Source organism: Lagopus leucura, unplaced genomic scaffold (assembly GCF_019238085.1).
Source record: "Lagopus leucura isolate 7727_CA_CO unplaced genomic scaffold, USGS_WTPT01 Super-Scaffold_73, whole genome shotgun sequence".
NCBI lineage: Eukaryota > Metazoa > Chordata > Aves > Galliformes > Phasianidae > Lagopus > Lagopus leucura.
Genome location: NW_024962252.1, coordinates 4874189 through 4895813, shown reverse-complemented (window position 1 = coordinate 4895813; position 21625 = coordinate 4874189). Strand labels below are relative to the sequence as shown.

At 39.7% G+C, this 21625-nt stretch overlaps 1 protein-coding gene across 9 annotated transcripts in view; it reads right to left on the bottom strand.

Moving 5' to 3' along the window:
- The window catches only part of CYRIA (CYFIP related Rac1 interactor A), a 53080-nt gene extending 33425 nt beyond the window's left edge, over positions 1-19655 (bottom strand). For 2 of the 9 annotated variants that reach the window (XM_042890452.1, XM_042890422.1), the window contains exons 1-3: positions 19569-19649; positions 3466-3516; positions 1517-1585 (exon numbers count right to left, since the gene is read on the bottom strand). Coding sequence is in view for 4 of the 9 variants with exons in the window: in XM_042890392.1 (XP_042746326.1) it covers positions 1517-1585; positions 3466-3516; positions 10868-10923 (176 nt within the window). In the remaining 5 variants the exon portion in view is untranslated. Of the gene's footprint in view, positions 1-1516; positions 1586-3465; positions 3517-3601; positions 3620-10867; positions 10940-18870; positions 19012-19568 lie in introns of those variants that run through there. The other 7 variants (XM_042890437.1, XM_042890446.1, XM_042890392.1 and 4 more) reach the window with 7 other exon arrangements.
- Between the last annotated feature and the right edge of the window lie 1970 nt (positions 19656-21625).

Here is a 21625-nt window from a genome sequence, read left to right as displayed (position 1 = left end):
TTATCTGCCCACAGCAGCCCTTTCTGAATTAATGGCAGTAAAATTTCCTTTTCTCCAAAACCACTGGATGAATAGTAATACTTCTTGAGACCTTACTTTCTTCAATAACTTAAGATATTAGTCTAAGTTTTTAAGTGTTACATACTGCAGCAGTCCAGCACAAATTATGTTTGCTTCATATTTCCCAACAACATAGAACAGGCTGGCAAACAGCTGAGTGTTGGGTCAGAATTGACAGAACTGATTCCAGCAACATGTAGCCTTTGAGCGCAGGAACCATGACTGACACTGACTTGGCCGTACATGAAGCATTACATTTAGCTTTCTATTCTGATCTTCACAAGCTAAACTGACATGACTTGCAATATTTGACTACGAAGAAGAAAATCTTCTGTGATAACTTATGACTACATCTACCTATTAAAACCTTTTAGTTCTACTCTACCATCGTCTACTTCCTCCCAAGTTACTTAAGACTGCAGCTGTTCACAACTTCTTCATCTTATTTCTCATGCATTAAACTTCTCTGAGCAGAGAGCAGGCAAGAAGGATACATTAAAGGCAATAAAACAGTTTGATGTCACAAGTACTAGCACTGATTTCCCTGTGTCAAAGCAGCATTTGTTTGATTCTACTGTGAGATGATTCACAATCTAAGCTGTGAGAAAACTAATCTGGGCTCCTCAGTTCAAAAAAACAGAAATCTTCTAGAAAGAGTCCAGTGGAAGGCAACAAGGATGACTAAGGGCCTGTAGCACCTCCCGTGTGAGGAAAGGCTGCGAGACCTGGGACTGTTCAGTCTGGAATAGAGAAGGCTTGAGAGAGGATCTCATAACTGTTCATAAGTACCTGAAGTGCAGGAGTCAAGTTGATTAGGGCAGAATCTTTTCAGTGGCATGTAATAACATAACAAAGGGCAAAATGCACAAAGTGGAACACAGGAAGTTCCATACTAGTGTAAGGAAGAACTTCTTTACTGTCAGAGTGATAGAGCACTGAAAGTGGATGGCTGCCCAGAGAGGCTGTGGAGTCTCCTCTGAAGACATTCAAGATCTGTCTGGACACCTATCTGTGCAACCTGCTGTAGGAAACCTGCATTAGCAAGGAGGTTGGACATGATATCTGGAAGTCTCTTCTAACCCCTACAATTCTGTGATTCAGTGAATCCTAGAAGTCACTGAAAATCACACAGATTTTCATCAGCAAATTCCTTAACGCCAAACATCACAGATGGCAACAGGGATGATACAACAGGAGGGGCAGACAGAACTGAGCCACCATGTTTAATGGCAATCAGCTTACCAAGCATGCACTTACTTAATCATAAAATTAAATCCTATATATGATCAGACCACAAAGAGTTGGTTGCAGGAAAATAAAAATTCATCAGAAATGATCTCTTATTCAATCTCAAGCAAAAGTGGACTTATTCTACAAACACTTCATACACACTAAAGTTTAGCTTATTGCATTCCTTAGCTTTCTTACATTCACACAAACACTTACTATATCTTACCTGGAAATAAAGTAGTTCCAAGTCACATTCGAAAATCCAAACTGTTGATGCAAAACATTCAATGCCTGTCTGTCATGAAAAAAATTCAAGATTAAACGTGAAAAAACTCTGCTTTTCCCTCACTCCTCAGAAAAAAAAAAAATATATATATATATTCTAGAAGTAGTTACACCACATTCCATCAATTGGAAACTGAAATTTTATTTTAAAAATGAAATATGAAGTATCCACATATCTATAAAGTAATTCCATTAAAAATTCCTGCGAGGTTGAAGAGGTCAGATATTTAACTTAATTTTTATGCTATATAATTCTTCAGAACAAATTCAATTTAATTTCAATTTTTTAACGTGCAGTTATCGAGATTGTACAGCCACAGGAATACAATACTCACTGGTACTATTATGCATTACATTAAGAATTAAAAAAAATAATAATGAAATAACGAAAATAACACATTTCCAGAACATTATAACAGCTATTTAGTGTACAGCTATACGTACACACTAAGTAAATAATTGCTTACTTATTTATGGCTGTATTTATTTAGAGCAATATTTACACTGAAAGAAGTTAACCTGAAGTGATTTAAATTCATAAATGAAGTTTCCAGTCTCTTCTGAAATTTCCAAAATAAAGAATGAAATTTAAATGATCAACAGTGATTATTTCCTTTGGAAAACGTGTGGGAAGAAAGCTGAGAAGAACACACGTGGATTAGGTACTTCATAAGGAACTATAGGGACAACTATTCCTGAGATCTGGCTCTTACATCACTTTTACAACTCCCTAAATAAAATAATTTACAGCAGTGTAAGTTTGCTCCAACTAAAAAGTTGAAACCAACTTAAGAGAAAGTAATCTGCTAAAGACAGGAAGAGAACTTCCATTTCAGCCATGCCCTCAACATTGCTAATATGGCTCCACACGCAGTCTTTTTCACAAATATTCTCATTCACTATTCTAATGAATAGGGAAAAATGGAAGTTCATTAGATCCATAAATCAGCTGAATTAAGTTTTGGTATGGACAATTTCATGGTTATGTTTCTGTGGCTGTACTTATAAAGATATGGCTAAAATCATACCTAATCTAACTACAGATTTTTGTTCATTTCAAAACATAAAAGTTTTTCAACACTTTCCAAAGAAGAATCCCCTGTTGAAGCTCAGGGAGTGATGTAGCATTTTTTTATCTTCACCCAAAACGAAATACCTCACTACAAAGTACTATAATTCATTATAAAGACAGATTAAATTAAATCAGAATGAAACTCTAATTTCTCAAGTACAGCACCCACACAGAGAACTAATTAGGAATAATTCCTTTGAGTAAACAAACCTTTATACCAATTAGCAGCTGGTCAAGTCAGGGAACTCCCCTTCTCTAGGGAAAAAAAATGTACTCTCAGCATTGCTTTATTATGCTGCCGGCTGCAAATTCTCTCTTTTCTAGTTCTGTAGCAGTGGAGGGGATACAAAATTTATTTTTGAATCAATTTAATGGGAATGTGGTCAAGAGCTGAAAAAAAAGCAGCAGGAAAAGGCCTAAATTATAACAATATTAGGATTTTTTTTTAACTTTTTTTTAACATTTTCAATCTAGGCCGATTCTGTTCCAAAGTCTAAACAGAAAACCTAATAGCAACAGTGAAATGACTTAAAGCAAACAGTAGCATTAATGAAAAGAAAGTACACAGAGAGAAAAATTCTCATTTTTTTGTTCTACCAAAAAAAACCCACAAAAAAACAACCCCAAACCCAAAAACAATTAAAGCCACAAAGCAGGAATATTATGCCAGTGCAGCATTGAAAGCAGCAGTTAGGTGCAACAGTAAAACTGGATAACAAGATGCCATTCAAAGGAGGTTGATTCATTTATTATTTGTGATGTTTGAATCTGCTCAACAACTTCTGTGCAAGATTGAAAGCACCTGAACTGATTCCTACCTTGTTGAAGATGATCCAGAGCCTTCCTGATACTTAGAGAGAGATGGCAACCTGTGAATTTTAAAATTTGATACAAGAATAGTTATTAATGAAAGTTTAAATTAATAAGTAAAAATAATAATTTTAAAAAAGTTACCTTAGTGCCTTTAAAACATTATAGTAATTTTTCTTTTTTAAAAAGCAATGAGAACGTATCTTCTCTTGTGCGTTAACCCCGAAGTAAAAGGTCAATTATCATAGTACAGTGCACCAGGATAGTGAACTACTGTTCACAGGGTTAGGATACCAAAAAAAGCTCACACCGAGCTTAGGAAGGTCCTGTAGAGTTAAATTGGATGACTCTCAGCAGTTTTAACTGTTTCCATGGAGAGTTACAAGGAACTGAATAATAGGAATCGATAAAACCTTTCTACTGTTTTAACTTCACAACTCGTGGGAAAGAAGCCAAGAAAGAGGAATCAGTGAACAGGCAAAACAGGAACACCCACGGACAGAAAAGAGTCTGGAAAAAACCCACAGAACCCAGAAAACTACAATTTCCTCTGGAGCAATGATAAAGCAACAGAAGTTTTTTGACCCTCCAGCCCTATAAGGCACAGACAGCATCAGCTACCATAATTTTCCACAGCCTCTACTGATTAAAGATGCATGAAATCATCACCCCTTTCCTCTTGACCTGCTGACACTGAGGACAAATCTGAAGGATTCAGTCACTTCAGCACTAAGTGAGCAAGTAAAGTTTCAAAGAGGGTATCTCACTTTATCTCACTTAGGGCTTCGTGTTAACTCCAGCTACTGAGCGTTTAGCTACTTTCCAAACTTTGTGTCATTAAGAGTAACTGAAAAGAGTGGTCAAGCCACAACAGAGCAAGATTCACGTTGAACTAAAACAAAGCAATTCACAACACGGGATGAGAGAAAGTGAAGTTGGTAGAATAGAAAGGATGAATATGGTAAGAAAGGATTCCACTGTGCAGGTAAAGAAACAGGAGTGTGAAACTTGAATGCCTGATGAAAAAAGGAAAGAAAAGCTAGAGTTTAGCTTTGAAAGGGCAGGTCCAGCACAGACTATTCCAACACTGTATTTACTTGCTTTGGAGACGAGAAACAACAACAAAAAAAATCCTCAATCAGTTTGAGAAAGCGGAGGAAAGTCTAGATAGATAAGCACCTTAACTCTAAACAAATACATTAATTAATCAATTAAAAATCTCATGCCAGAGTAGGCATCCGCAGAACTGTACTTATTAGACCCATCATCAGGAGAAATCAATTTGAAAAAACAGACATTTTCAGCCACTGACGCCAGGGGCAACAGAGTTTAATTGAATTCACAACCCAGTATCACGAGAAAGAAAAGAGAAGTGCATTAGTGAGGGAAAAAAGCTGCTAAATTCCCACTTCTTTTTGAAAGTATTAAATGAAAAGAGGACTACAAAGTTCACAATTCAACAGTCAACAACTACTACATTCCCTCTAAATGTATAGGATGTGTCTCTCAGAATTCCAGTAAAACATATGAACAGAGATGCTTTTCAAGAAATTAATTATTTATAGAACAATTCATCCAAATTAATTAAGATAAAGAATTGCTGGAATCATTGGGACAGAAAAAAAATCTAGTCTGTATGGAATGAAGAGCTGCTGTAAGAAATGAAAAATGATGTTATGATGTAAGAACAGAAGACAAAACATATGACAAACTTCAGAATTGGTGTAATGCAAAACAAATTAACTGGATTGTTTTAAAAAAAATCTCTATGTTCAGAACAGGAGTCATCCCGAATTGTACAGGTGATGTGAACTGGAAACCTTGACATCCATTGTAGATACACAGAAAGGTAAGTGAGTTTTTCTTGAATTACAAATATGCTGACCATTTCCATATATTGATGGATAGCAAAGCAGATTTGTCAAACAATTCTCTTATTCTCACAAAAAAAGGACAACGCAGGAAAAAATGAGCTCTCCTACAGCAGGCATAAAGTTTACTAGAAGCTTACAGACTGGCTGGACTAGAACAGTTACTTACGAAGTCCAAATACATTTTTATATAGAAAAACCAAGTTTTTGAAACAAAGCCCAGCAACTATAATGAAGTACCTCCTGTTCAGCATAATCATGAAACTACAGCAAGCTTTCTGTTTATACTAACTGTTCTAAGTACAACTCAGTTACGAGCTAGCACTGTATTAGATTTTTAACAAAACCTGCTTTATGCTGTAGAAGCCTTTTTAACCTTCTAAAAAACTTATTCTCGATATCCAAATGTCTTTTGATCCTAATTAAAAATTAAAAAAAAAATAAAAAATAATCAAATGTCTAGTGAAAACAATGCCAGTCCAGTTCAGTAAAGCTAACACAACAAAGGGGTATGCAACAGGCATGTAAAAAATAACAAGTAGATGCCAGAAGGCACATCTTGTTCAGCTAGCAATAAATGCATGGAATGGCCTGCAAGGCAAGTTTACTGAAACATTTGGGCTGATGGAGATGGCACTGAGTGGCAGAGAGAAAATAAACTACTCTAATTGAAAGAGCTTCCAATTTTCTGATTTTGCTCTTTAACACAATGTTCCTTTAGAAGTGGAGATAAACAATCAGATTGCTATCAGAGCCTTCCAGAGGAGAGCCAAGGGAATCATAGAACACCACCTTAAAAATGTTAATAAGTGAACACCAGTATATTCCCTACAACACTGTGACTCAAATGGAGTGAACAAACATATCACTGAACAACTGTTCTTTTCAGCATGAGAATTCTTGCGTCAGGAAGAACACAAAGTCATCGCTTCCTTAACACCAGCGTAATGAAAATGCGCAGAAGCAAATACACACTGCTGCTTACTCATAGAACCGCAACAAAAAAAGTCAACCACCCTGAATGCCAGTTTAAAGGAAGGAGGTCAACAAGGAGGAAAATCATCACAGATTAACGTAGAAGAAAAAGTTCTACACTGCTTTGGTAAGACCACATTAAATTATCTCTAGTCAAAAGGCATTTATGAAATGAAGCACGAAGTCAGAGCAGTAGTCTGGGGGCCCTGCTGGCGCTAACACTTATTCCACACTCAGGGATTTGAGCAGTAACAGTTCACAACCAATTCAAACTTTAGGCAAAACACAGCTGTTACTCTGAAAGTTTCCTGTTGTGCAAGAAATAATTAAGACTGTATGAACAGGATTCAATAAAGCATTAATAGTAAAGATGCCAAGTTAATTCTACTTGCAAATGGGCTACAAAAAGTTGCAGTTCAAAACTGAAACACTGGAGTTAAATGAGATGTCACGTGTAACAGAGAGGTCAGGCTATGAATTGTAACAATGCAACCGCAGTATTATTTCACATATTAGAACTCATTCACACCAAAAGTAGAAAGTACAAGTTCCAAAACAAAATTACAAATCTCTATTTCATGGGGGGGAGGAAGAGGGGGGAAAGGAAAGAAAGCAGCACTGTGTATAGTGAGAAACACAGGCTTATTAAAACCTTTCGTATCAAGCTGGTAGTACGTAAATATTGTGCAGGAAGATGAGAGAGATGGATGGCAAGATGGAGATCTTACGGCAGTTCACACCACTAAGCAGCAGCACCTAATCTAAGTCTTGTTGCTTCCTCCACATGACCTCGTCATCATCAACATCAGGAATTCCAGCCCAGAAAGCAGCATCCACCATACTGTCTTCCTGTGGACCAGAGATGTCTAATCATGGTCCATCCCAGGTGGAGAGACAGGTGCTGAGTTCACTAGGCAGCCTTCACTAATCACACAACTATTCCTAGAGCAAAGAGGCTGGGAGACAGATGGAAGCACACCACAGACTACATGCAATTCATAAGTTGCCAGTGGGCCAGACTTTGTTAAGACATTAGGTTGCTAATAGCTTTAATGCTGCTTAAAAAAAAATAATAAAAATAAAGAAATCAACTCATTAGTTCTTGCAAAATACAAAGTTAGACTTACACCTACTTGACAAGAGGCAATCAGACAATTAAAGAGTTGAGACATTTTCTTGAAACAGATTCCCCTGGGAAAACTTAAATCATTCAAATTCAGTTTAGTATTAGCAAGTTGTACTACTTTGGTTAAGAGAAGGCAGAACTTAGGAAAGGAATAAGTTTTACACTATTATCAGGAGGTCAGAGGACACTGCAAGTGCCATCTGCTTACATTTAATTTACTCATTTTGATTTAAAATGCCAGACAATTATTTTTCATATATATATTTTTCTAAATATAACTTTTAAAATGACTCGTTACCTGTTTGTTCCCTTGGGCTTTTCTCGTACAAACAATACAAAACTCAATTATTTTAAGATTTAAGGTTGCTGTGGATTATTTTTCCAGCTTTAGACAGGTTCTCAGCTTCAGATTTGACTGATTTTATTTCTTTGCAGAAACTCCTGCCATTGCAGGAGCTCTCAGATCCCAGCTTCCTGAAAAGCAGGATTTGAGGCTGCAAATATAACAGAAATCAGAGCAGGGCAAATAGCCATGCTTGGAGCTTGGCACCAGCTAGCATGGTACAGTTTGTGGCTGTGCAATTAAAATCCTGTCCCTCCAGAACAGCCTGCTCAGATCCAAACAGCTTTTTGGAAATGGTCCACTGTCTATACTAACCCCAGAACTATGCTTGGGCACAATGTGGGAGAGTGTTAGTTGGCAAAGGACAAAAGTGTGTCAGGATCAGTATTAAATTTTAGCAGTACAAACAGGCACATGCCATATCCACTCCTTGTTTAGATCCCACTATAAACATGTATCATGATTATAGTTCCCAGTTGTTCCTGGAGAACTTCATTTTGGAGTTTAATTCCATAAGTTGCCAATGTACTTCAGAATCAACAGGTCACCTTCTCCAGGCATGATGGCTTCTAGTTCTAATATCACGCCTTCACCTAGGCTGCTGTTTTCAAATGTACTTTCAAATGAAGAAATACACGTAAAATAGTTGACTATTTGTTTCCAGGTGTATTATGTGCAGTGCAGGTGAAAATTAGCACTCTCTACGTTTTGAATTTATTTATGTTCAGGTAAGACTGAAGAAGAACATTTAACTTCTTCCTTTTAGCAAGCCTGGATATCTGCCAGCAGAGTACTGGTCCAGCCCGTCAGCTAGCACAAAGTGGGCACAGCTCTGCTGACAATTAGCCAACGTGCAGCAGCTGGGACTCTGCTTCTCCAACCTTGACCTGCAAGTCCGTGCCTGGTGGGCAAGGAAACAAGTCATACACTTTGCAAGGTTAGTGTTTCATGAAATAATCTGCTGTGCTTTCTTCATTAATTCATAGACTCGCTGGTATCTTCACAGATTTATTCTAAATCAGAAACCCAGAATGTGTTATTTATCATGCAAATGCAAATCAAAAGCATTAAGATTTAATTAAAATATAAAGTAACACAAGCAACAGTCCTTGTGAACACAACAAAAGCATATAACATTTTTCCAAAGGGAAATGCTCACTACTCTGGCACAAAGTGGACGCGACTGTTATAGTGAGGAAGAATGTGTTTTAAACTTTGCATAGATGTAAGCCACATTACCCAGTGACACAAGATAATGAAAAATTACTGCGAGTGCAAAAACGTGCATATCTTTCATAACTGCATACCTATAAATTACCCCAATCTGTGCTTCTCCTGGTCTCAGCTCTGCTTACCTTGAAATTGCCTTAAAATGTAGCAGCACCGTCAAAATTGCCTATTATGCTGTGAAACCTACCCCAATGTTGATACTCACTGGACCACTGGCTGCCAATCCAGTTCACTAAGTTCTGAAAGTTATTCTCATTCTCTGCCCAGTGTAACTGTTCCAGACAATGAACTCCTCTATGCCCATTTACCTGGGAGTACTTCAATCGTAGAACCTTGAGCTACAGGTACTTCTGTCTTACAAAGAGAGAGAAGAAATGCCTCATCTACCCCAGCACTGACAGGAGCAAATCCTATGAGCACGTACACAAAGATCATTACACTCCAATTAACCAGAAAACTATCAGATCTTCCAGAAGAAACGATCAAAAAACCTAAAACACAACAAAAGCCACACCACGTAAGTGAAGTAACAAACTCATTAAATCTCAGTGACAATTGCATTGCTGTCATGAAGAAGGCATCTGTTTCTCACTGATTTTGGCCTAAATCCTAGTTCTGATGTGGAAAAAAATGTATTAAGCCATCTTGTCAGAAAGATGGATTTTAACTCCAAAATCACTGGGCCGTTTTTCTCTTTCTCTGACATGCAGTCCAGAATATCTACAGTGACATTAGAAAAAAGACAAAGCTATGAAAAAACTGCTCAATACCAGTAACTACTTCTCTCCAGTTGCCTTTAGACTCCCTGAAAAAAGTTTTTGTTCCATAAAAAAGTAAACGTTTAGGTCAAAGAGCTTTAATTTCACAGCTGTGAAAGAAAAGACTATTTTGGTTTCCACAGGTAGATCCATCCTGCTGTCTTTTCTAATTAAACATGTTGCATTAGACTGAGCTTGAAGAGAGAGGCTTATTTAGATGCTTCCTAGTCAAATTGGTTCAAAGCATCAGCAAGTAAAGGGAATGTACAACTGGCTGGAACCAAATTAAATCAATACTATGGATTGACTTGGAGATGGCTTTGAAAGTACATTGAGGAGATCAGCAGGGAGCATGGCTGCAGTTGACAGATTAAGACTGGTTCTGGCTGTACACTTAGATACTGAAACATAAAAAAAAAAAACACTACCCGGTAAACCAGGGCAGAATCTTGGTGGCACTTTAGAGCTATTTGTTTTCACCCTGTGGCGACAATGTTGCCCTCAATGTGAGGATGATACTTTCTGTTAGAAAGCATCACAAAGAAAACACTTGCTGAAAGTTACTGTAAGATTCCAGAGTAAGTGGGCACAAGACCTCCAGTCCTGGAAAAGCACTGAGACTTCCAGATTTCAGTTCTGGGCAAGTCTTCAGTGAATCCCCTGAATATTTTGTTCTCTTGTGAATGGAAAATGAACTTTTAACAGTACAAAATTAAGCAGTAAACTTAGGCATGCCTGTCTACAGTCACTGGCACGAGATAGCAGAATACCGCACAGTCATTCTTCTAATCACCAGCAGGAAAGGAACATTTCTGCAGGTTTGGAGGACAGCCTAATCCCAGAGAAATGTGGGTTTGTTTTTTTTTTTCTTCTTCATTCTAAATACATTTATATTCAGCCTCCCTTTAGAATCTCTCACCCGTGTAGCACACACACATAAAAAACAAAGTAAAAAAGAAACACCAAAAAAGTAATTCTAAGAATGAAATGTTTTATTTCAGTGTCAGTTGAAGGGAACACTACCACGTACTCTGACAGTTATATGAAATTAAACATGGAAAGCAGAATGTCCAACAGCATGTGAAACAGTGCAAGAAACAAAGCTACCTGAATAATCTCCCCCCAGCTCCTCCTTCTGTGATCCTCTCTCTGAAGCAAGTCATATGGCAGCACTTTTCTCCTTTTATGGGAGAAAAAAAAAAAAAAAAAAAAAAAAGAGAAAGGAAGTCAGCTCCACAAGCAGGACTGAGCGGCCACATGAACCGAGAAGCTCAGTGCTACTCACTCCTTCCTACCAAAGTGAATTAAGAATATACACCCTGAAAGAAGCATGCCATGAACCAATTGCCATTTACCTAAGGCATACATAATTACATCATAGAATATTTCATGCTTACTGAACCAGAGAATGTACTAAACACTAAGAGAGAGTTGTGTAATATATTTGTGTTTGCTTATCAAACGTCATCTTTCCTCGTGTGAATGTCCTACCATTAGCATATGAATGTCTTCTTTCTGAAACAGCTGTAGTGATAGTATGACTCAGAGCAGCAATTAAAATGCATTCCTGTGAACTATCGTATTTTCTACTCATATATTTCTCTGTGCTTTGTACCCTGCCTTGTGCCCAGCTCCCACTCCCAGTTTTGTGCACTTCATTTTTTGTTCAGCACCAAACATGTGTGCAGAGGGCAGAGGTGGAGAAAGATACAAATGACGTGACGCAGTTTGGTCTTTTCAAGTAAACTGTTGAAATATCATTAGCAGAAAACTCAGAAAAGGTAACATACAACACTCCTTATTAATCAAGCAAAAAGGCAAAAAAAAAAAAAAAACACCCAAAAAAACAAAAAACCCAACATTGGTCTATCAATAGAAAAAAAAAAAAAAAAATCGCTGCTAATCAAAACAGCTAAAATTTTAAATTGTAAGAGAGGACTCCTAATTACAAAAAGCTGAAGAATCGAGAAATAAGAAAGCACATTTCCTCACCACATACAGGTAATGAGATCAAGAAGCTGTAGTAATTCCCATTTCCTCTCCAACAACCGGCAGCTGGGTGCATCACCCAGGCCAGCTGGGTAGCAGATATGCTCTGTGCAATCAGGTGCTTAATTTGGCAGCCTCACACGTACCTGTCATTGACTCAGAACCACCTTCTTTTCCTCAGCTGATGAGAAATCATTCCATGTTTTATTTGACTGCCTTTCTTGGAACTCACCCTGCAAACAACTGAACTCAATTACACAGTTACGCTTGCTGGGTTGCAGCCCACGCACCAGAAATTAATAACATAGATAAGCACTGGCCAGGTCAGTCTCTGTCCATAAGGTTTTTTTTTGTTTTGTTTTGTTTTTTGTTTTTTGTTTTTTTCTTTTTGAAGGAAGGAAACAGTCTTCCCAGTTATCAGATCACTATCTGGTCAGATCAGATGGCCAAAAAATTAAAATTATCCTGCTTTTTTTTTTTTTTTTTTTTTTTTTTTATAACCAAGTGCATGAAGTTCACTGACAAAACAGTCTATCACTGCTATTACATGGAAAATGAAATTTGTTAAAAATGTAAATATATCTTGGTTATTGTTAAAGATTATTGCTTACTCTTGGGAAGCTTTTAAGTATCACCAGTAGGTACTTAGTCATTTTCTGATGAAATGCTCTTTCAGTATAAACAAGGCATGTATTTTTAAGAAGTAGTATTTTAACGTGTAGGTGTCCCTTTGCCTTATTAGAAAACACAGAATAACTGCAGTTGCAGAAGTACAGACACTTTATTACGATTGTGGTGAGTCAGACGCCAGGATTTGGCAGCCCACAGTGTTCCTCAGCAGCAGAACAAAAGGGGATTTTTTAGGCAGATTTACTTTTAGTTCAGTAAAGGACAAATGATACTGTCTGTGCTGCAATGAATCAAAACCACAGAAAAACAAAGGCCTAAGTAGTCAGACCACAATCAGTTTTGTCTCACGGTATAAACATGGGCAAAAACATTATCCGTACTTCTAAGGCCTATCACATGTATGTTCTCTCCATGTCTTTTGGATACAAAATTTAAAATACTATGCCTAACTAATTGCAGAAATACAAACCTGTTCTACAGGCAGCATAACCCCAGAATATTCAAAATTAGGAAACACTTTCTATTTTCCTCTTGAGTACAAAAAGCATTGATAAAAAAAATCCACTTACTGTTCCGTAACATCTTCTCTAATTAAAAATATAAACCCTCAGCACTGCACTCCAACAAGACCTCTCATGTATTCAGAGCACGAAACACATTTTGAGAGACTCATTTTCCAGCTTCCCAGTCATGCTCTCATTTGGAATCACAAACCGTCCCTGCAGTAATTGATATTACAGAGCTCTGCTTTATTACAGTATTTTGAGAGGATGAGGGAAGTGCTCCAGTCCTACAGGGTATTTATGCTTTAATAATAAAAATACAGGAAAAATGGTTGCAAAATGCCAGTTCCCATTTCCTCCCCTGCCAATCAGTTGTTAGGAACATGGCTAAAGTCTTGCTTCCAGAAACTTCCAAAGATGCACGTATTCATAATGAAATCCTTAACTAAAGGCGTCACCAGCAGTCTACAGGTGATCCTTTGAGTAAAGCACTGTGAACTTGTCAAACAATGCAGTACAAGAAGTCAGACTATGTATATGTGGGTGGGAGGAAGCGTAACTGATACAAAATCGGATTCGCCACGGAAATGAAGCACAACAAATTCAACAATCTAGTCTTCTACAACCTAAACAGGTTTGCACAACTGAGAATTATTACAATAAATCTTTTCCCTCCCCCAAATCCCAAAGCAGAAAACCTCCAAAAAATTAGGAACAGCAAGTCAGCTGTACCAAGTAACAAACCAAATGATAAATACCACTGCACATCTCTTACGATGGCTGTTTAAATACAATTCTGGAATCAACTGACATGAGAGAGGATCAGCTCATAATGGTACCACCACTCAGCATTTCCCTATCAGCCAACAGCTGATAGTAATAAAGTTTTGCCCCACAGCTCCCCACTATTAATATGCATAAGAGAAACCAGAAGACATACTTTCTGCTCCCTTCTCAGAAAGCTATTAACTCAAGCTAGCCTCCCAGACTTAATGTGGGGTTGCTGCAAAATGAAAATGAGAATGATCAGGCTGTTTACCAAACACACACGCAATAAAGAAAACAGAAAGTAAGTTTTCTTTGAAGTGACTTCGAAAAACAAGAAAAGCATCCCTTCCCACTACTTCCCAATGTAAACACATTCAGCCTATAAAAGAGTAACCTTAGCACACAGCAGTCTTTAGAGGTTGTAACTACATGGTTTTTGAGATGCTGTGATTCTACGCTCTGGGCTCAGTTCAGCTGTGTAGGTAACAAGTGCTAAATGAAATATCCTCAGCATCAACTTTATATACAACATCCAAGCTGCCCAGCAGACTTTTCACCAAGCAGGACGTGGTTTTTTTCTACTTCTTGAATCTTCTACCCAAGGATACAGTGGACATCATAAAGCATCTCAGACGATTGTGTCAGGCAACTGAATCAAACTATGTTCAAATCATGTCCTCACTCCAAAATAACGACTATTTTTGGAAGGTAATCACAGCATACGTGCCAAATTCTGGACTTTATCTTCTCCAAAATCTAAACTTTTTTTAGATTTACTAGTTAATATGAGAATAGAAGCACAAAAATGGACTCTCATGAGAATTCTAATCATGGCTACAGTAATTTCAGTTATGAACTTTAAGTAACTGGGATGGTAAGCAGGAAGCCCTCTAACCCAACAGGAAACAAAGTTGAGAAGCCTGCAGTTTACACTTGGAAGCTCAAGAGGTATGTTATGTTATTAAAAAAAGGTTTTAAAACCTTCAAGCCTCTCCTGGAGTAAAACAGAAAGTCATCCCTTTCATAAACTGATGAGGGAAGGAGTCAGATAATTCTGAAGTTTCAGATGACAAGGCAAGAGCACACCCTGGAGCACCATAGAGCAATTTAAGAACATCAGCAAAGCAACCATGAAGGAAGTAAAAGCACCAGGTGGTAAGTGGTCTCGGGGCTACAAGGCTGGCTCACAGTCACACGTCCACATGCCAGGGCAGAGCCAACAGACCACTGTCTGTTCTAGACTACACCCACTGATGGTATGAAATTGAGTATTTCCTGGATCAAAGAATGAAAAACCCATGAAAATCAGATTTCCCTCACCTCAGATGAATGCCTTGATCACAGGACATGTCACCCTTCCTGTGGCCTAATTAACACCACTGCATGTGAAATAAAGGTTTCTTACCACTACAGAACAGTTTATGAGATGTTGTCTGCTGTACTCTCCTGGGAAGACAGAGCTGTGAGCTTAACTTACTTCAAGTTGAAAATGGGACATAGAAACAAGCTTGCACCTCATAGTTAATTGATGCACCTCATGCATCAACGAAAATAATAAGAGGAGGGAAGAAAGAAAAGTCACTGCAAATTCTTTTTCCTTTAGTTTAAATAAATAGTTTGCACTTCTTATTTATTTCTTAGCCAAACAAGGCTTTCAAATCCAGTGGGAACACTCCTGTCTGCAGGTGCCAAAAGCAGTCAGGTGCAAGAGAGATAGAATTCTCCAGAACAGTCCTGGCAATAACAGTGCTGAACGGATGCACAAATGAAGTTCCATGTTTCTCATTTTTTCGACAGAAAAAAAATACAGATAGCAGAGTGCTATCACACAGGAGTTTTAAGAACACCATCACCAGCTTTAAGGCATCTAATTGTAAAACAGGCCACTCAAATAATTTATGAATTCAAGTTGTAATTCAAGAAGAAGACAGACTTTCCCTCCAAAATTCCATAAATTATATATATATTTATATTTAAAAGCTTCTAATAACAACTTGAATGTGTGTGTACCAGAGTTCTATAGGACAGTACAGGATTGCTGTTACCTAAAAAAAAAATAAATCAGTGCAGGGCTACGTATCCCCAAACACCAAACCACCTCCACAGCATTATTAAAGCGTGCAAACTTCAGCACCCAGCTATGACTCAGTCTTTCAGAGCTCACCACAGATAAATAGGGGACCAAACGCCAGATCCCAGTATCATAGAACATATTTCATCATGTAGTCCATATATGACAACTCTCACGATACACTGATGCTGTTCAACAGATGTGAGGACTGTAAACTTAGGGGTTACATTTATAAACTCAAGACTGACAAAACCAGAGTGGCATTTGTGGGAGGCATAAATAACACCACGTGTTGCATTGCTAATGGATCCTTCAAAATGAATTGCTCACATTTTTCAAGATGCACAAATTTCTTACAAAGATTTATTGAAAATAGGTTCAGGCTTTAGCTCCATTTTTTGCTGTGCCATTCACCCAACCTAAGCTCTTAAAAGTCATTGTCACTCCAAACAGCCCTTCAGAAATAAAATAATGAACAGGAAAAGAAAAAAAAAAGAAGTCTAAGATTCACAGAAAGTTTGCACAGAGCACTGGCTATACCCTCTATTGACAGGCTTGTCAATTAGACTAGAATATTTCAGCTGCTGGCTTACAAAAATAAGTATTATTGAATGGAAGTAAGTCTGGAAATGTGAAGATATTGCTCATGAGAACATTTCTAAACATTTAAAATCCTTAATAATACAGATCTTTTAAATATCAGTGTCTCAGTACCCTCCTCCTCCCAGCTCATACCCATCTTATAATTTGTCCCATTTCTGATATTTTTGCCATACAAGCAATGACTGCTACCAAATCATCAATCTTTATCAGATGGTATACGAGGACAGAAAAATAAGGCACATGTTTTTCATTTTAATTGCAAGTATGGATTGGAGTCCTGTGAAAACATAAGAATGGTAAAATCAGTGCTTCGCATGAATTAAGACCTATACATCTCACATCACTCGCAGTGCTTTCATCATCATTCATACGTGAATGCCTAGCAGCTCCTATTACAGTTTCAATTTAAACAGCAAAATTCAAATTTATGACCGTATTTTTTGCAACTCACAAGCTGTCCCATATATTAAATATTTTAATTCATGCCTCTCAAACTGTTTTCCCTGATTTAATGCTACTGTTTTGCATTCATAGATAATGTAAGTAGAAAGCACTGCTAAAAGAATGATTGATAACACTGAAACAGATCCAAATACATACTGAATTCATTACACTGGAAACACTATGAGGTTTTGGCTCCCTCAAATTTGTATGCATTATTACTGCACATATTCCTCTGTCCATTGATACCACAGCTCACAGTGACATACTAAGTCTGTTTCCAGAGATTTAACAGAAGACTTAATGATGTCTGGATTGCATACAAGTTCTGGATTTAAAACATTATTTTTCTGTTCCGTACAAAATGTGAACTGAACAATCAAGTTCATGTTCTCCGATGTGCATCATGCATCTGGTATTAAACAATGCCAGTGATTCCCATTTTCCCTAAAAATTCCAAACAAGATGGTATTTGGAAATATATATATAAAATCAATTAAAGAAGTCTTACTTAAAGTGCCTTTACATAAAGTGCCTGTTGTACCTATACAACATGGTTTCTGATAGAGTATTAGAACTATTATTCATCTAGATTATGTCTATTTTTAATATACATTTTTAACCACTAATTTTGTGTAACACATAACCTGTAGAAATCAGCAACATACTACGCATGCAAACTTTGACATCTTTATGAGATTACCAAGCTGCTGAGGACAACATATTTTAACCTAACAAAACTGTGTTAAAAACAATGTTATGAAGACAAACTAAGCATATTAACAATGAATTATCTTCCCAGTACTATAAAATACACTAACAGACTCACTGTTATGGCAAAATGGCATCTGCTGACAGTAACTATGAAGTAGTATCCTAGAACTTCACCATTTTCCTTTGTGAATTAATCAAGTATTTTTCATTCTAATTACTGGCATACATTGTCTTCTTAATTACTTGTGGTTTGCTTATTTTTTGTTTTTAATAAAGAAGTTCACAGCCATATGCGACTGCATAAACAGTACGTAGGGACAGTGAAAAGTAAAGAGCAGAATACAATAAAATTTTGGACAGTCATTAAGAAACCATGCAAATAATCCAGAGAGCCTCTATTATGCTTGCTATAGTTTACATGTCAGTGAAACCTTAACATTCAGGTACACTACACTACAGTGTTCAACATGCAGCTGAGGAATTTCATTCTTAGCTGTTACCTTATGCTCTTCATAAACTTAAGTCAAGCCTTTCATGCTAATCCCATTATCTGTAATTTCATTTCATTAAGACATTCTTAAAATCTACTCTAGGAGAGTGAAATTGAGGAGCTATAGCACTTTATGACATGTTTTTATTTTGGGCCTGGTGAGGGGGTGGTGGCTTACAAGAAAGCAGGATCCAACATAAGAAACTGCCAAGTTTATTCCCTAAAAAAAAAAAACAAAACAGCATGCTGTTCTGCTGTTCATATATACGTTACAAAGATATAAAAGACAGCATATTGAGAAAAGGTAAATATTATCTTAGTTCTTCTCTGTGCAGTGTGAGTTGGGATATTTTCATATACCAGTGCTGGATGTGCAGGGTACTCTACCCACAAAGCAACCTCTTGTCACAAGTGCATCTCATTCCATCTCTCCCCACCTAAGCAGAGCTCACAGTCAAAGTCATTTTCAGTTTTGTTTTCTTTTTTCTCCTGACCTTGCAGATGGTGAGGAGAAGAAATGCAAAGCAAAAACACCCCTGTCCCCATTTATCCTTTCCACACACACACTGCCTTTAGGAGCTGGTAAACAACAACCAAGCACAAACATGATCTGTATAGAAATGGAGAGCTACCAGAAACAGGTTGGGAAGCAGGCTGAGCTGCCCTCAGCAACGGCACTGGAAGGGTGTGAAGTTCTTTCCGCATTTCTCGCAAATTATGGAATGTTTGGTTTTATCCATTGGCATCATATATTACCAGGGCCTTACTGTAACACAACCCAGAGCAATAAAATTAAAGCTAAACTGTCTTGAAATTAAATTAGGGATGAAGAAATGCAAGCGCGATATCTGCTCAGCGTAACACAGCACTGACAGCGATTCGTCGATGAGCAGCACATTACCGAACGTCATTTTCCTCCGTTCTCACGTCTAGCTCTCGAAACGGAGCATCCAGTAAGCCGTGCTCCCGGCACGGCCAGCAGCCGCCGCAGAAAGTTTTCAGCAGAGCCCAAGTTGGGCGTGCGAGCCCCCTGCCCCCATCTGCAGCGCAGGCAGCGGAGCTCCGCGACCTTTTCGTTCCGTCCGCCTTCCGAGTCCCCGTCACAGCCCAGCACCCGGTTCGCTGCCTTCTGTCCGCGGCCAGGTGCCGCAGCCCGGCCCAGCCCGTGTCCAGCGATGGAACCGCGGATGCTCTGCGGACGGAGCGCCTCACATGAGGAGAGCCCGCCCGCCCCTCACCTCCCCACCCGGTCCCGCTGCCCGGGCTGGCAGAGAAGCGGCGCGTTCCGAGGCAACAGTTGGCCGCTTCCCCCGGCATCGCCGTCGTCCCCCAGGACCGTCCGGACAGCCCTCCCGGGAAGGACGGGGGGGGAGGGAGGGAGAGGGACGGCCGCGGACCCAGGGCTGGACTGAGAAGGGGGCACAAAGGCGGCAGCTTCCCCCTGCAGCCCTCCGGGGAAGGCAACACCCGAGCGGAGATCAAAATAACGCGGGGGCTGCGGGGCTCCCCGCTCCCCTCCCAGTAAGGGGAGCTTCTTCCCACCCAAGAACGCCGCCTCAGCCCCCACCGGCGGCCGGGGGACGAGGAGACCCGGCTTACCTGAGCCGCCCGTCGCCCGTGCCCGCCGCGGTGACCCTCGTCCATCCCCCGCGCCTCAGAGACAGCCGCGGCGCGGCCCAGCCCTGCCCGGCCCAGCGCCGCACTCGGAGGCCCGCCCCGCGGTGGCTGCGTACGGCTCCCGCCAGCTGTCGGCCCCGGGCGGGCGCGGCTCACCCCGGACCCGCCTCCTGCTGCCGAGGGGGGCGAGGCGCGCGAGGACGACGGGGCCTGCGGGCTGAAACGCGCGGCGTACCGCACCTCTGCGCAGCCGTTCCTCCACACGCAGGGCCCGGCGTGCCCGCCTTGCCTCAGGCGCTCGCCGCCGTGTCACCTATGTTGTCGCTGAGGCGGCTTTCACCCATATCTGTCGGTTCCCAGACCGTCCGTCTCCTTTCCCCTTTGTGGGCTCTCTTTCAGTGTGTGAATGCTTGAGTTCACCAGGGCTGCAAATACTCTTTTTTTTTTTTTTTTTTTTTTTTGGCTTCACACAAGTCAGTACTTCCTCAAGATGTCAAAAGCAGATCTGAGCCCGTTCGCAGCTCGTGAAAATGCTTTGTACTTCCTCTTGCTTCTGGGAGGGTTAAGTAAGGTTAAAGCTGTGAGAGTGTTTCGGTGCTTGGTTTCCCCCTTCCCCAAAAGCCAGTCTGAGTCATTTACAGGAAGAAAGAAACCAAAAACAGCCGGCGAGTAACAGCGTTGGGAGTACAGCACAGAAATAGCAGGTTATTTGTTCACACCAAGGCTTGTGCTGCTGAGCTCTGTAAACGTGAGAAGCCAAATGCTGACCACAATGCCTGTGTCACACTGCCATGGAGCCAGGAGCTCACAGCTGTGCTCTGTCTGGGGAAATGTGTCAAAGCTGGGGCCTGTGCCACCCAGCAGGTGTGACTCAGGTTGTGGGGAGGCTGTCGGTGTGTAGGATGCTCTGCTGGCACAGTTCTGCCTTTTGCACCAGAGCAGTGTCCTGGGCAGCAACACTTCCACAACCATCACAGTATGCATCTGGCTATTTTTGAACTGCATTTTTTTTGGTCTGAAAATTCCCAATTTTCTGGTCAGAAATTAGTCCATGGAAAGGCTCTGCTACAGTGCATGTATTTAATACAGCTATCCCTACAGCATCCAGCTCAGTGGAGCGCTAAACTGCTGGCTTGCATTTTTTTATCTACTCAAAAGTAGCTTGTAAAAGCAGTAAAAAGCATTGCTCCACTTTCAAGCAGGAAGAACACTTACGTGGACAGCTTGAGCCTGGAGACAATGGAACCTGGGATTCACAGCTAGCAGCTCTGTGTCCCCTTTTCCTTGCTTATTTTTCTGGGGCACATGTTCTGACCGCTGTATGATGGGCATATCTTTAACTGAATGCCATTATAAAAAAAAGCTGTCCCTCATCACTGGTGAATACTCCAATTTTGTTTGTATATGTTATATATACTCTCAGAATGTATGTACTGAATGCCGATGGGATTTAGCCAGAAGAATATTTTGTTTCTGGATTCTGGTAGTATTTAGGAATTAGATTTTTTCAACTTTTAATTCTGTCGAAACGTATGTTATGTATTGATGAAATGAATTCTGGAACTCTACACAGCTTTCACGTCACACACTACCATAAGAGTGAAGTTGAACAGCCTTCAGGGGGAATGGCAGCTGAGTGATAGATTTCAGATTCTCAGTTTTGGACAGTGACGTTACAGGCTAGGAATTAATTGTTTAATCAGCTCTTTGCGCATTAGCCATGTGACAGTAACTGTCTGTGTGGAACTGCTATCCCAGTGCAGACGTGAGACAAATTCAGCTTGGGACATATTTGGTAGGGTTTGAAATCCTAAAGTCATCTCCTATCATTTGGACTCTACAAAATGTGTCAAATAACACCCAGCTTTTGCTCAGAAGTAGTGCAGGATTCCCACAAACATGTCTACCAACCCTGTGCCAGTATCTCAATCACCCTAAACTTGCTTTAAATTTGTGCTTGCATGTAGACAGGTGAATTGTGCCTCTAAATTTAGATGTGCAGACACTTACATGGCCTTAGATGTCAAGCAGGTGTTTAA